This window comes from Ostrinia furnacalis, unplaced genomic scaffold (assembly GCF_004193835.3).
Source record: "Ostrinia furnacalis isolate ACB-3 unplaced genomic scaffold, ASM419383v2 OfSCF3012, whole genome shotgun sequence".
In the NCBI taxonomy this organism is placed as follows: Eukaryota; Metazoa; Arthropoda; class Insecta; order Lepidoptera; family Crambidae; genus Ostrinia; species Ostrinia furnacalis.
Window position 1 is genome coordinate 4,004 of NW_021133251.1, and position 16,145 is coordinate 20,148.

The 16,145-nt window shown below is 38.1% G+C and overlaps 1 protein-coding gene across 1 annotated transcript in view; it reads right to left on the reverse strand.

Moving 5' to 3' along the window:
* Window positions 1–2,416: 2,416 nt before the first annotated feature.
* The window catches only part of LOC114356941 (DNA-directed RNA polymerase II subunit RPB1), a gene marked incomplete at its 3' end in the record, with an annotated part of 39,020 nt that continues 25,291 nt past the window's right edge, over window positions 2,417–16,145 (reverse strand). Inside the window, exons 2-4 of the mRNA XM_028310341.1 lie at window positions 15,820–16,006; window positions 7,630–7,729; window positions 2,417–2,525 (exon numbers count right to left, since the gene is read on the reverse strand). Coding sequence (XP_028166142.1) covers window positions 2,417–2,525; window positions 7,630–7,729; window positions 15,820–16,006 — 396 coding nt within the window. The remainder of the gene's footprint in view (window positions 2,526–7,629; window positions 7,730–15,819; window positions 16,007–16,145) is intronic.

The following is a 16,145-nucleotide window of genomic DNA, read 5'->3' on the forward strand; positions in this document are numbered from 1 at the left end:
ACTACTCTACTTTGCTACGGCGTAGCAACTACGTTACTACGTACTTACTGTAAAAACAAGGGATTTTATTTGTATTTGTGTACCTATATAGTGTTTTTAGTGTTATTTGTACATAATGAAATTGGATAAACCTTGTTCTTCCTAATATAAATAAGTTGTGTTCCATTTGGATGAAGTAAATTTAAATCTATCTAAATGGCAATTTTGAGTTACCTCAATGCCCCCAAGAAAGTTCCATCAGAGTTACTGAGTTACGCAAGATATTTTGCCGAGTTACCCGTCTCTAGTCCTAGAAGTTGATTTAAAAGATCGGCACTACGCTGCGCTGAAGCAAAGTAGAAAAAGTAGATTCATATTTATTACTAAGTATTATTTGCAGCTCCATTTTGATGCACAAGTAAATAAATACAAATTTAATTGTGTTACACTATAGTACAATTTTGAGTTATAGTTGTTGCAATTCACGAAGGCGAGTGAGCTTTACTTACATGTGTGGTGGCTCGCTACTGTTCATTTTCAAAAGTTTTGATAGACATTACACTATTGTTATGTACATGTACACGTACACACACAAGTAAAGCTCACTCGCCTTCGTGAGTTGCAAGAACTATACCTGAAAGTTCATCAGAGTTACGCAAGAGTTTTTGCCGAGTTACCCGTCTCTAGTCTCTAGAAAAAAGTTGATTTAAAAGATCGCGTTTCTACCGACCCGACATTCAACCACCGAGTTAATCCGATAATCTAACTCGATTTCCAAGTTTAACTCATTCCCCGATAGTAGGTAACCTGTTTTCATTTTGTGTCCACGCAAATTGCGTACTAATCGAGTTTATTTTAACGTCGCGGTGATGAGGGTCTGTTTTTTAGACTTTAACGCGAATTAATATTCCATTTCAAAGATTGAGTTTGGAGCAACTAGAATATCTCACTATTTCGAGGGTAAAAATTGACCTTTACCATTAACTTACTTTAAAATTCGCCAGATATGTTGATGGCTTATTCCCAAAGGTCCGACTCTATTATTCTTTTCCCACCGGGTCCATGAAATTTTAAAATACTAAGGAAATGCTTTTTCGTTTTTAATGTCGTGGGAATTAAAGTATGAACTGACATTTTTGAAAACAATAGATCTGTAGCCGCCAGCGACCATCTTTGGGAATAAGCCGTTTTGATTACGTTAATCAAGTGCAACAATATTCCCTATCTATGGTTCCAAATACGTTGTATACGTTGACAATCGGAGTTCCCTAAAGCCTTTTCGTTTTTTCCTCTCTCTCTCTCTGTCCAGCACCTCGCTACAAGTGAGAGATAAATTGATCAAACAATATAAACATTGTAATTAATAACGGGACTATAGACCGTTCCTTCAGATGTCGAGTCGGTCAGTCCGACCCTTTCACCGTTAGGTAGATAGATAGATAGATAGTCATTTATTGTCAAAACTGTGCATACATTGTTGTTACATGGATGTTAAATAACACAGGAATCGACAGTTTGCCCATTTCGGACGTACAATCGTGCGTGGCTATCGTGCGTGGCTTCAAAATAGCAATTTAAGTAAGACGAAACTTCAAAATCACTGCATCGGTTATTTGAAATAAAAAAAAATATTTAAAATTCTACTGTTTGACACATTTGCGCTAGCAAGGCTCTATTGAAACCATATTTTACCAATAATTTTGTTACGAGAATAGAGGTGAAGTACGCAACATTCTGCTTCCATTTCCCTCAAAGTTCTTACAACTAAGTTTTAACCTTAGTACCTATATTCCCTGGTAAAACTACTCATGTTATGAACTATTAACTACATCAAATTCCTCGCCTACCGCAGACAAAACTTCATGCAATCTAACCACTTTGTTCTGCAGTGTTTAACAAAGTGAATAATGAAGCAAAGGCATGCCTGCAAAGTATGGTATTTCAGTGATAAAAAGTAGTAGAAGTGTACATTTTTAGTCCAACTTTGGAAAGTAGGTACTTTTACTATCGCTTACAATAACTACTTATTATTAAGGTAGACAGTTAAGACATTTTAGGTCATCATTGAGTATATTTTTCAAAATTTAAATCTGAAGCTTTGAGTAAGTTATTGTAGTTAATTTAACAACTAGGTACCTACATAGGTTAAATTAACATGTTGTCTTTTTAAGGCCCAATTCGACCAAACTTTTATCCCAAAATAACTCCTGGTATCTGACACATTGCTATCTTTCAGTATGGGAAAATATCAAAACTAACGATCTGAAATTAATATTTACTCTTGTTTGGTCGAATCTACCCTAAATTGATTAATCAAAAATTTCATAATAATACCTAGATTTTTCTATTTTCTGTGTGTAACACTATACTATTCCACCTACCTACCTACATAATGACGACATTAATACCTCATGCAATAGAATAATCAAAGACATACCCAAACTGGCGTCATACGTGTTCATGTACTCTGACGTCATGAACTGCGACACTAGCGCCGTCTTGCCGACGCCGGCGTCGCCCAACAACACCACTCGGTACTTTGGGATCTGAAACAAGACAAGCATTATATTGTTGTTATAAAGGCCTAAGCAGACGAGGAGTTTTTGTCCATAGAGGATAGATACCTTTTTGTACTTTTTATATGGGGTACTTTTAGTCCTCTAAAAGTCATTTATTTTCTGTAAATACCTAGGCTTTAAAAACACACAGGCCTTAGGCACTGGACATCTCTATTCCTCTAAGCGCACGAACTTTTAAACGCACCAAAAATTTTGCTTTTATAACGCATCACTAAGTTTGTAAAAAATATATTAATTCTATACATAATAATAGGAATTATGTGAAAACTAGCCTTTGCCCGCGGCTTCACCCGCGTGAAATTTCGTTTGTCACAGATCGTCATGTTATCTATACTTATAATAAATCTGTAGAGAGGTCAATTCTGTACATGAAATATATTTTCAAAATAACTATCAGGGGGTGATTAGTGATCGGTACTGATGCCAAAAATGCAATCAGTAAAATTTTTGTCTGTCTGTCTGTCTGTCTGTCTGTCTGTCTGTCTGTCTGTCTGTCTGTATGTTCCTTATAGAAACAAAAACTACTCGACGGATTTTAACGAAACTTGGTACAATTATTCTTCATACTCCTGGGCAGGTTATAGGATACTTAGGAATTCCCACGGGAACAGGAATTAGTGGGAAAATCTTTTTGTATGAAAAATCTAAACCGCTTAAGTTAGACGCTTGAAATTTGGCATGTAGGTACCTTTGTAAACTTAAAGCTTAGTTACAACAGGATATTGCAAAATTCCCACAGGAACGGTAATTAGCGGCAAAATACTTTTGTATGAAAAATTGAAATTTGGTATGTAGGTACCATAATAAACTTAAAGCTTAGTTACAACAAGGAATTACCGAAAATCCCACGGGAACGGGAATTAGCGGGAAAATCCTTTAGTGTGAAAAATCTAAACCGCTTAAGTTAGACGCTTGAAATTTGACATGCAGGTACCTTACTAAACTTAAAGCTTAGTTACAACAGGATATTGCAAAATTCCCACGGGAACGGGAGTTAGCGGGAAAAATATTTGTATGAAAATATCTAAACCGCGTAAGATAGATGAAGGGGGTAAAACGGGATCCACGCGTACGAAGTCGCGGGCGGCCGCTAGTAAACAATAATACTGTAAAGTTTCATCAAAATTTGTTCAGTAGTTTTTGCGTAAAAGAGTAACAAACAAACCAAACTTTCGCATTTATAATATTAGTAGGAAGTAATCCTACCTATAGAACTCCTTATCATATCATTTACTATAGAAATAAGGACATTCGGTTTCCGGGAAGGTTTCCAAGGAACTTTCCTAATTTTTCACTTCAACCTTCTTGGAATTTCAACGTAATTTACATTATTTTTCAAATAATAAAATGAAATAAGCGGATTGGTCCAATTTTGACATCTAATTTTTTTTTACGGCCACGAATACCGGCCGGTATTTAGTCAGTCCAGAAACCCAGAAACATGTTACGACCTACTTCAAAATCAATATTAGCTATCAATAAATCAATATATAGGTATACAAACAAGTGCAATGTATGTACAGATAAATATAAAAGGAAGACTGATGAAAATATAGATTTCACGGGAAAAACGATTGCTATTTCCAGCTCGCTCTCCAATTATGTCCCTAATTACGAAACAAACTCCAAATGCCGCTTCATTTCACTAATTAGATACTAAATACCTATTTACATTAAATCCTTTGTTTCACTTTGTAAATCAATCCGCTTCACCGCAAAATTTGATGCATTAATCTAATGAAAATTATATCATGAAATGAGATCGTATGAGTCGAAATATAGTTTCTAGTAACGCCACTCTTGTAGCGGAGTTTGGGCAGACACTGTGTGGGTTTGTTGTGGACACGATAAGAAGAAGAAGAATAGAGCGTTTGCTAAATAGTATCTAGTTGTGACTTAATATTAGGAAAAAAAAGCGGACCTTAATGTATTTTATTTATCTTTATTAAAGAAACATACAGCCTTGTTTGACAATTTGGTCCATTTTATTGTCCAAATTAATAATACCTATGTGTAAAGAGCACATCTCTGACAAAAGTCCGACAGCATTTTCGAAAGATGAGCCCGTCGTGTTTCGAAAGGCACTTTCAGTTTTTTAGGCAGTTAGAGTAGGCGCACACTGTTGATTTTTCGTCGGCCGATAGTTTAGTCGGGCTGTTGATCAGTATGGGCATGTATGAGATTGCGCACACTACGCCGATTCGATTTAGCCGATTCTTCATACAATTTGAAATCGGGCACAACTATCGGCCAACTAAAAATCAACGGTGTGCGCCTACTCTTAGTTTATTTGAGAGACTCTAGGGAAATGACCTGTTACACACACGCGGTATGAAAAAGAGAGCAGAAAGATGAGTATTTACCTGTAAATACCTTTTACCCGTGGGTGCCGAACTGCGATGTTTGCGCTCCATCACGAACAAGTTCGATGAAAAGTTTTTAATATTCCAAGCTAGGGTTGTCAATAAATAATAATAATTATTTACGGGTTTGCTACCATGAACCTTAATTTTGAGTTTCCGATATTTCGGCACTGCACACTGTTGCAAGCGCCATGGTCACGGAGTAACTGTAGAAACTTGCGGGTGAGATTTCTCAGTTTAAATTTTATTTTATTTTATTTATTGATAAAGGTACACCAACAGCAATACACATTTGAGACATTCACAGTATACAACACATATTAGGGTTTTAGTTTAAATAATATGTTTGCCAATTACAGGTATACACAACAATTTCCAAAACATTGCAGCTTATTAAATATTTATTAAAAGCTTTTATCAGAATCAGAATCAGAATCATCATTTATTTGCTATAAATGTGGTACAGGAGATGGATACAGTTAATGGTTAGGTCTCACAATTAGTCATTTCTGACATAAAAAGCTTTTATTTTTTTTTATTTCCCTCGGAAACGGTAAAAAATTGAGTTTCACTATTTGATTTTAAGTAAATCTTATAGTTTTGGGACTACCGATTTGAGTTTAACGCTCATGTGTTAACTTTTAAACAAATATAAATGCAGAAGTCTTAAAAACAAGACAGAAGAATGATTAATAATCCAAATAAGAAGAATCTTTATGAAAAAAATTAAATTTTATTTTACAATGAGTGGCTCTAAGAAAAAAATAATAAGACAAAGATAAGTATTACAAAATTCGTTCGTTCGTTCGTTTTAGCCAAATGACGTCCACTGCTGGACAAAGGGTTCCCCCAAGGTTTACAAAATTAAATGTTCCTAAATCTACGCAAACAAAGTTGCGGGTAGAAAATACCTAGTTACTCAATAATATTCAAATAAAGACAACTTAGACAACCCTATCCGAACTGTAAGACAAAACTCTTTGTACAACAAACTTTTTAAGTGGAGCGAAGGTATTGAACATCGCTATACGCGTAACGAATATTCGATGTAAACTAACGAATAATATGTATAAAATATACAGTTAACAACAAGTCGCGTCCGTATTCACAAACATTACTATGAGGTCTCACAGTGCGCGTGGACGCACAGGGTCACACACGGACCAATCACAGAGCTGTATTCAACGCTGTGCGATCCATTTGCTGCGTCACTTAAGCAAGCATCGTTTGTGAATACGGGCGTCAGTCTATACATTTATGTCGCAATATAGCCTCTACGACAGGTACTTTAGATGCTACAGTGTTTGTCCTTACAACCCGATCGAGCTAACTGCCCACTTCGCTGGTATGCGACTCTCCCTCGCACCAGAGTAAATACAAATGAGTAGGTTATCTTCATAGAAACGCACCGAGCGCGGTTTGTATGTGAGCGCACCAATACGTATGCGGCGCGCACGCACACACTGACAAAATTTATCGTGGATTATCGGGGAGTTGCGCCGGATTTTGTCAGTGTGTGCGTCTGTGTGCTCGCACTCACCCGCACACCTCCGCGTATTGGCCCCGTCCGTACCAGAGCGTCGATGTGACGTCACGGCTGCCAGGTGCGCAGTTAACTCGACCGGGTTGTGTGCTTTCGTTTGTATACCATGTAGGACTACAAACTAGTCATTAAATTCACATTACCAATTACATAAGCGAGGCGATGCTATCATAATTGTAGTTTAATTATAACATTGCTCAGTGTTGTTATAATTAATTTAGTCTAGAATTAGCACGTCACTACATAATTAATACCTTCTCAACCTACTGCCACGCAATCTTTGGATTTGACGTCTAAATTATAATAATGAGTCTAAACTATAATAAGATCAGTGTGTAATTAATTTAATAAACTTAAACAAGCCTAAAATAAGTGTACAATAATAGCTGAACTATGTAATACCGGATATTCTTCTCAGAAATAATAATAAAGGTTTCTTGTCTTTTCTTATTTAAATATTTTCATAAATTAGGTACGACAAATTAAAACATGATCTTCTCTTTTAAAACCGATAGCCCCGTTGGGATTTGAACCAACAACATTTTGGCCGTTAGGTGGTGACTTGTTTAAGAATTTTATTGTTCTTTTAAGTAGAAGAAAACATTATAGATTCTGGAGGCCACGTAAATGGCAAGCGCAGCGTGGGACATCCACCCACAATGTGGACAGACGATCTAGTAAAGATTAGGTGGAAGGCGTTGGATACAGTACGCTTCCAGTCAGCCTATCTGGAGATGATTGTGGGAGGTCTATCTTTAGCTGTCGACGTCCAATCAAAATCAAATTCAGTACTTAGGCTTAGGTATTTTTCCAGGTCATTCCCAAATTTAGCTTGCCCTACCACCACTTCAAGACAATAACATATGGACTGGCGCTGAGAAGAAGACGTGTCGGAAGAAAAACAGGAAATACATTAAACAAGATCAAAAATCAAAATCAAAATCAAAATCAAAATCAAAAATATTTATTCAGTTTAGACCACAAGTGGCACTTATGAACGTCAATAGAAAATAATAAAAAAAGAAAAGGTAGCCCTTATGGGGCACTTTACATGTCTCCTTATCATTTGGGCCCTACCAGCGCTTCGAGACAAACATATGGCAAGTGCTGAGAAGAAACAACAAGATATGACTTAAATGATAATCATGATGATTTGATAGATTACCTGGTCAAGATCGTCTTCGTCCGGCGTGGTGAGGCTCGCGGAGTCCACAGGCCGGTAGCCCGAGCAGCAGGACCCGTCGAAAGGCGACCGGTCCGACGCCCTGTGGAGTAATGTCATCATCAGGCACAGATCACTGAAACTAAAGGCAGATGTGACAAAGGGGCGGGGCCGGTGTCGCAGCAATATGCCCAAAAACAGAACACATTGCTCGTGAAAGCAATGCAGCGACGTCATAATATAAACAGCTTACATTGCTTGCGTAGTACTAAAGATTATTCGAACGTTAATTACTGATACCGCAGTGGATAATGAGCACATATTTTGATTTCTTTGAGTGTGTGAATTTCTGATACGACACTGAGTTTCATCATCATCATCATCAACAGCCCTTTACAGTCCACTGCTGGACTATGAGCCTCCTCCACTATAGTGGAGGGTTTTGCCATAATCTCCACGCTTGGCAGGCGGGTTGGAGATCGCAGTTTAAAAGATTGATGTTTTTCAGAGAGCGCTGCTGCCCATTCTCTGTTTGATGTGTAGTCCCTAAGTCGCCTCTTACGACACCCGCGGGAAGAGTAGGGGTTGGTGACAAATGTATTCTACTCTGCCGTCACCACACTGAGTTTCGAACTCAGCGAATTAGCTGGCATCTCTCTATATCTCTATGTCATCAGGTTATTTTAGTCTTTACAACAGGAGCTACTCTCTAATTTACCAAAGGCAAATGGAGCATGGGCCTTATTTACTAAGTACCTACGCTTTGCGCATTTGCCCACTTTTTATCCACAATGAGGAAGCTACTGATTTGCATTTTACCTGATGGAAAGTGATGATCAGAAGATGGAAGTGAACTTCACGCGGTATTCTCAACTACAGAGGAACTGGCTATGCTGTTAACATTGTTGTTATAGTGACAGACTTATTTAGTTAGGCAAGATGGTGGTAGCTAGCCAGACGGACTTAAATAAACTCATAAAAGTCATTTATTTTTGCAAACAGGCTTTTAAAAAGCACTTACACGTCCCAGTATTAACCCTACCACTGCTTAGGGATAATAAATGGGCCAGTGCTGAGAAGAAGCAGCGCAAGAAACTCGGTCTATTGTCAGCCTTTGCCTTACCACCGACCAAACCGAGCAGAAAACTTTGCCCCTACTGGGAATTGAACACCGGACCTCTGGGTCTGAGTCAGGTGGTCTTACCACTAAACCACAGACGTGTTTACTGTACTATTGGTAAAGTAAACATACCTTTACGTAATTAGCATCTGCAGCAGTCTTATTTCTTTCAGTCTCTTTATGATCTATAAAAAGTATCAATAAAATTTATGGGCAGATCAATTCCCCATCAAGTCATGTCAAGCCCTCCCAGCGTGTGGCCTGCATGACGCACACAGTACCCTTTAGTAGGGTTGCCATTCGTACGGGTTTCCCCGGATTTGTCCTAGTTTAGAGGGCGTCCGGGCGGGGTTTCATTTGCAGTCCGGGATAAAAATTGCATTCTTAAAATAACCTGCTGACTTGTCCGGGAGCTCCAAAATCTGGGGTTTTCACGCGTCTTGTTCTAGTGCCACATTTTAGAGATGGCAACCCTATCTTTATGTCGCGTAAAGTGTGTAATTTATCATTTATAGACGCTAACGTTTTATGCCATTCGGATAACTTGCAATGTCACTTTATATTGGTTTATTTATTATTGTTATTTTAGCCGACAGGAAAATTATTTTTAGAGACTTTATGAGATGTCCTATGTTTTTTTTAGATAAGAGATAGGTAGGTACAGTGGTCAGAACCTACATTGACCGACACCACTCACGCCCATACGGCGGGCGTAAATACTTACAAACATTACTATGAGGTCTCACAGTGCGCGTGGACGCACAGGGTGACACACGAACCAATCACATAGCTCTATTCAACGCTGTGCGTTCGATTTGCTGCTTCACTTAAGCAAGCATGGTTTGTGAATACGGGCGTTACTCATCCTACTTAATATTATAAATGCGAAAGTTTGTGTGGATGTTTGTTGCTCTTTCACGCAAAAACTACTGAACGGATTTTGTTGAAACTTCACAGTATTATTTTTTATAACCCAGAATAACATAATATAGGCTATAATTTATGACGATATGTGACAAACTAAATTTCACGCGGGTAAAGCCGCGGGCTAAAGCTAGTATACTATAATAATAATTTAGACAAGGATGTTGCAAGAACTCTATTTAAGTACCAAATCCAGCACTTTACCAATGAAGAATCAAACCCAGGACGAGTGACATAATTAATATATTTTAGGCACGTCGATTAATCAGCTTCGCCCTAAGGAAGTCAAGGGAGCCAGGGGGATCGATCGGGGGTGAACGACCCGAAATAGCCAAGGTACAAGCCAAGGACTTGGCAAATGGCATATATCAATCTTAATAGCCCGCCAAGTCTGTGCTTCTTTCGCCAAAACTTGAGTTAAGTTAGACAGTCATTTGAAAAGTTGTGTTGTTTTTTGTTTCAGTAAGGCTTGAGAGGTAATTAATAGAAGTCTTTTGTTTGTTTCTTTTCAACTGACAACAACAAATTTCTGGAGTGGAGGCCATGAACCGGAAAGCGTAGCGTAGGACGTCCACCCACAAGGTGGACCGACGACCTCATAAAGTTAGCACGAAGGCGCTGGATCCAGGCCGCCACCAACCGACCATTGTGGAAATCATTGGGGGAGGCCTATGTTCAGTAGTTGACATCCTATCATCCTATGGCTGAAAATGATGATGATGATGATTGTTTCGGTTCATGTGATGTGTAAGTATTAAGAGTAATCACGTATTATGCTCTCATAAACTGTCAAATTCATGATATATCAAACATTTTACATTATCGCAAGCAAATCTATTTACTTGTCAATCATGTTAGATAAGTAGGTATACCTAACTGTTTCTGTTGTTAGTTTCAAGAAAACCTTTGTTAGTATGGTCTATTGTTTTCATATAGGTAAGCAAGTAATATCGGTTTTCAAGCTACGGCCTTCTCTATGATGAGACACTGAATATCTTAATAACATAGAATAATAATAAATTAGTGTATTATCATATAAATTCTTGCATAGTATCTACTACTTATTACACAATTTGTGTATGAACATGAATTTACAGTTTTACGAAATTAGAACTGATTAGATTTTCCACATAATATACAGGGTGTTAGGTAAATGGGTTTTCATACAAAATAAAATTTATGAAATCAGATTTGTATGAAAATTTAAATAATTAAAATGATGATATCAATTTTCTGACTTCACCATACCATTTATATGCATATTTTATGTTAACATGGGCTAGTGTCAGCTTATAAATACATTTACCTAACACCCTGTAGATTAGTTAATATTATATCAACTTCGAAAAAAACAATCGTTTGAAGAATAAATCAGATTCTTGAAATTAGAACTGATTAAATGATTTTTTAGACTTGAACCCCTAGGAGTAGGGAATGTACGGAACCCCTTGTCCAAATCAGCAAAAAATCGTAGGATTTTATTCCGCACTCACGCAAGCGCGTCACGCAACGCGGCGATCACTCACAAATCTGCTAATCTGATACAACACCAGCCATTTTGGATTTGTTACACTCCGAATTACGAAACGACGCTGAAATGTCGACATAGATTGATGCTTTTGATTGGTTTATTTTCAATAGTTATACCAATAATAATGCATGATCAGCAACGTACTACTTAAGTACAGCAACTTTTTGTATAGAAATAACTTGGAAAACTAAAAAATCCACTGCTTTATTTATTTCTCGTTTAGTTGATACAATTTGGTCGATTCTGGTAGTATTGTTTTTGATGTTGATGAAAAAAACGAGCACCATAATCACTTTTAGAATCGGACAGGTATACTTATTTACATGCTGTATCATTTACCTACAAAGGAGACAGTTAATTTGAATTTTAAAAAATCCATTAGAATTTCAATATTTCTGTCGAATAAAACGAAGCTTACGACTTGATTCAAACTTCAAACTCAATTATTATTGGTTGAATTTCAATATTAAGACAATTCAAAGATTAGAATCCACTATTGAATTTACATTCATACGTGAGTGTATTTCAGAGTAGGGACAGACAATCGCTCGTATGAATATTGTAACGTTTTGAGCCACATCACTCAAACTTAGAGTCTAAGACAAACTAACTATTAACAATTGGTCCCGAGGGTCTAATTGGCTTAATGATTCTGCAGGGTAGTAAGAAATAACTGAGATAGGTGCAGTAAGATCAGTATTATTTAGTGTGCAGTAGTTGTTGCAGGAAGTTAGGCCAAATGGTGAAAAATGACTGTCCATTCATATAAATAGTTACGTAACAATAAATATGTAGGGTCATGTCGCCTATTTTTGTCCAAACGACGGATCACTCCTAAAAGAGGACAATAAGTAAACTATTGACAATATCTTGCTGAAACTTAACTACTTGTGAGCAAGCGAAATCGATTCGGTAATTTTCTTGACAACTTGGTAGAGTTCGGAAATTAGCTCTAATTAATACAATCATACCTACTTTTACCTATGTATCAAACTACAATAAATTTTCACATTTTTCAAAGTGATAACAAAATAGTCAGCTTGTTTAATAAATTAAAGTTGATTGACATCTTAAAATTCAATCTAACTAAAGAGCCAACTGGACAAGTTGATTGGATTTTAAGATGTCAATCAATGTAGACATCGTGCGCCACGCGAATGCACGAATTAAGGTGAGTATACCTTTATAATTTTCATTACATATTAGATTAGTATACATGGCAGAAGCAAATGAATGAAGCTCGTATTCGTCTAACCAAATTAGTCGCCAACACGCTCCTGGGTGATACAACCCAAACATATCAGGAGATGTATTCTGGAAGCATTCGAATTCAAACTCGCATACGATTTTTACGTTTCGGTTTTTATGATTTTTTTTTCTGTAAGAAATGGATTTTGAAAATCCTACAAAGGTATAACCTAGATTAATATAATTAGCTTTTTGGTTTTAGTTTACCTACTAATTAAAGGAAAAATCATTATTTATGAATTTATTAATTTTATTGGTCTGCCAACAATTATTATGATAGAGACAAAACTATGCGACAGAAGGAAAGTTTGTCGAATTTAGATTATATAAAATTAGTGTTTACTTACCTATTGAATTTACCTACTTCCTAATCAAAAGGCAATTAGATTTGTCCAAATTTCGTATACGATTCAGAAGTCGAATGCTTCCAAAATAAGTCCTTTGTACTTTCGTCTCCATCCAAGCAAATCGCAGGCGACTCTAATCAGCTAAGGCGAGGTTGGAGTGAATTCCTTTCGACAGAAATCTAATTTGGTTTTTTCATTACTCTTAACGTAATGTAACTTGCATAAAAGGAGTTAATGTTATCATTACTAATCGCAAATTATCTTAGCAAGTTAAGGATAAAGACAAAATAAAGTTATTTGCAGAACAAATTAATTTCAGTACGATAAATTGAAGTTAGATACTTTTTTAAATTCGTAGATTATAGTTTAAGATTTTCTACATTACGACTACGAGTACCTGTAGCCACATCTTATTACAACTTAATATCTTGGCTTAAGCCTATAAATTAAAGCTCAATAAAAATTAGCAAACCTATCTTTCTACAGCGCTCTTCCTATACAGGATGCCCTGTGACGCTCTACCTTTGGGCTTCAGCTTGACACATTTTTTGGTACACCCTGTATAGCTCGCCACTAGCCGCCCTTACGGAGTTATTATATGTAATTGTATTAGTATGACGAAGATAAAGACCAGCAAATGTCCCATTTTTCCAACACGTTTCGCGTCACCCCAGGCAAAACACAAATAACTCGGCGCCTTATAAGGCTCATTAAGAACGCTTCATACTAAAGAATAATATTACATTTTACATGCTTTTAACAAATGCGATCCCCAAAATGTGTTTAAACCTGTTATTATCCCCATAATGTATTCAAATTCTCTAAGTAGCAATTTTTTATTCAGGTTACTTAAATACGTGACACCCTCCAAATATAGGTTTCCCTACCCCACATGGGACAACATAGTTGCTGGCACTGATTTTTAGGGTTCCGTAGTCCTGACAAGGAACCCTTATAGTTTCGATATGTCTGTCTGTCTGTCCGAGGTTTTGCTTGGAAACTATTGCCACTAGGGTGTTGTAATTTTGTGGAGGTATGTTTACAAATCACGCCGACAAAACGGTAAAATAAAATTTGAAAAAAAAAAACATTTTTTTAGGATAGCTCCCCTACATGTAAAGTGGGGAAAGAATCTCGTTCATTTTTTCAGCCTCTCTTTTGCACTGTTTCACTAGTTATTTAATTTATTATCTTTCAAGAAACTTATGATTGAATCTAATTTATTTAACTGGCAGTCAGAGGTGACTGATTTTGTTGCGGCGCTTTTTCTCAGCAGTTGTCACATTGTATCGGTCACAAAATATGGGTAAAACTTATTTGACTTTTAGTAAGTCAGTCAAATGTAACTAGTTTGTTGAGGCGTGTCTTCTCAGCATTTGCCACACTGTATCGGTCTCAAAATACATATTGGTAAGATGTACCTACTTGATTGAGTTGATCACGGGAAAGGTTTAACTTTAAGGCAACGCTTAACGCTTTTTCCAAGGTTTAAACGGTTTTTTAACGTATACAGTAGTTATGTTATCGAATGCAGCAAAGGATTCTTTACTTATGATTTTTTTAGAAATGGCATTATGTACGCTCAGTATGAATCGTTCCTAAATACGACCCAAATTTGGTGAATGATGACCCGCTCGCGTGTGCGACACGAGGATAAAACTTCTTTTGTTTACTATACCAAGGAATGTGGCTACGCCCTGTGATAGAAAACCGAAACACCTGGATATTTTCGTACTAATGTGCTATCATCACAGACTCCGAACAAAGCTTGTGTATTTGTGATATCATTGCATACTAGGTACATATTTTATTTGAGTAGAGAAATATTTACATGCATGTTGTAGTAGTACTACTAGTAAGTATTTTGTCGCCAGCCTGGTATAAAATATAATTTCTTCTTTTCTCTTTCTTAAGAAAGGGGAACAAATATTCTATACATTTTAAAACTAGAATATTGCTGTGTAAAGGCAGTGGATTGCACCGCGCGAGACAGAAACAAGCAACCGCGATCAGCAACTGTGACAGGAGATCGCGCCCGTTATTCGACTTTCGTATTTATCTCCTGTCTCAGCCAGGCTCGCAAACAAAAGCTTATATGCCTAAAATAGCGTTAAACTGTCCGAAGATATTAACATCGGTGTGCTTTTGGTAGAGTTGACAGAGGTGTAAGTCGAGCTATAGCGCTGAATGGTATTGGTAGAATGTAGAACCCGGCGTCAAACCATCCTCAGTCACAGCGATGCGTACTACTAGCGCTGGCGCTGTTTGACATGACACTATCCACATTCTAGCAACACAGTTCGGCGCTATAGCGCACCATGCTAGCGCTCTTGAGCGCGCTAGTACGCATTCTATTTCGCGAAGTCTTAGCTACTTATGTAGGTTTACTATATCTCACCTGCTATTGGTGGAGTTGACGGAGGTGTTGGACCGGCTGCGGCGGTTGCAGATGGAGTCGCCGCAGTTGACGACGCCGCCCTTGGTCGTGATGCTGAAGGTGCGCAGCCGGTACAGGTCGTCGGAGATGCGAGGGTTGTACGGCTTCTCGAGGAGGTGTACTATACTACAGACTTTACCAAAGAGAGAGAGCACACTAGCGTCCGCTAGAGCGCTAGCCTGACGTCGCGCTGTTGAGCTGATATTGGTAGAATGTACTATGTTTTTTTTATGTGAAAGGAGGCAAACGAGCAAACGGATCACCTGATGGTATGTGATTACCGTCGCCTATAGACACCCGTACTATACTACAGGCTTTGCCAGAGAGAACGCATACTAGCGCTCGCTAGAGCGCTGACCTGATGTCGCGCTATAGTGCGGATATTGGTAGAATGTAGAACCCGGCGTCAAACCATCCACAGTCAGAGCGATGCGTACTGCTAGCGCTGGCGCTGTTTAACATGACACTATCCACATTCTACCGACACAGTTCGGCGCTATAGCGCGTCATGCTAGCGCTCTTGAGCGCGCTAGTACGCATTCTATTTCGCGAAGTCTTAGCTACTTGTAGGTTTACTATATCTTACCTGCTATTGGTGGAGTTGACGGAGGTGTTGGACCGGCTGCGGCGGTTGCAGATGGAGTCGCCGCAGTTGACGACGCCGCCCTTGGTCGTGATGCTGAAGGTGCGCAGCCGGTACAGGTCGTCGGAGATGCGCGGGTTGTACGGCTTCTCGGGGAGCGAGCAGACGCGAGGGCGCGAGTGCTCGACCACTGCGGAATAAGGTTGGTATTAGATTTGTATTGTGTGGATTACAGATCACAGATACTAAAGGGAGATGTGACTAGGGGGCGGAGCCGGTGTCGCAGCAATATGCCCAAAAACAGAACACATTGCTCGTGAAAGCAATGA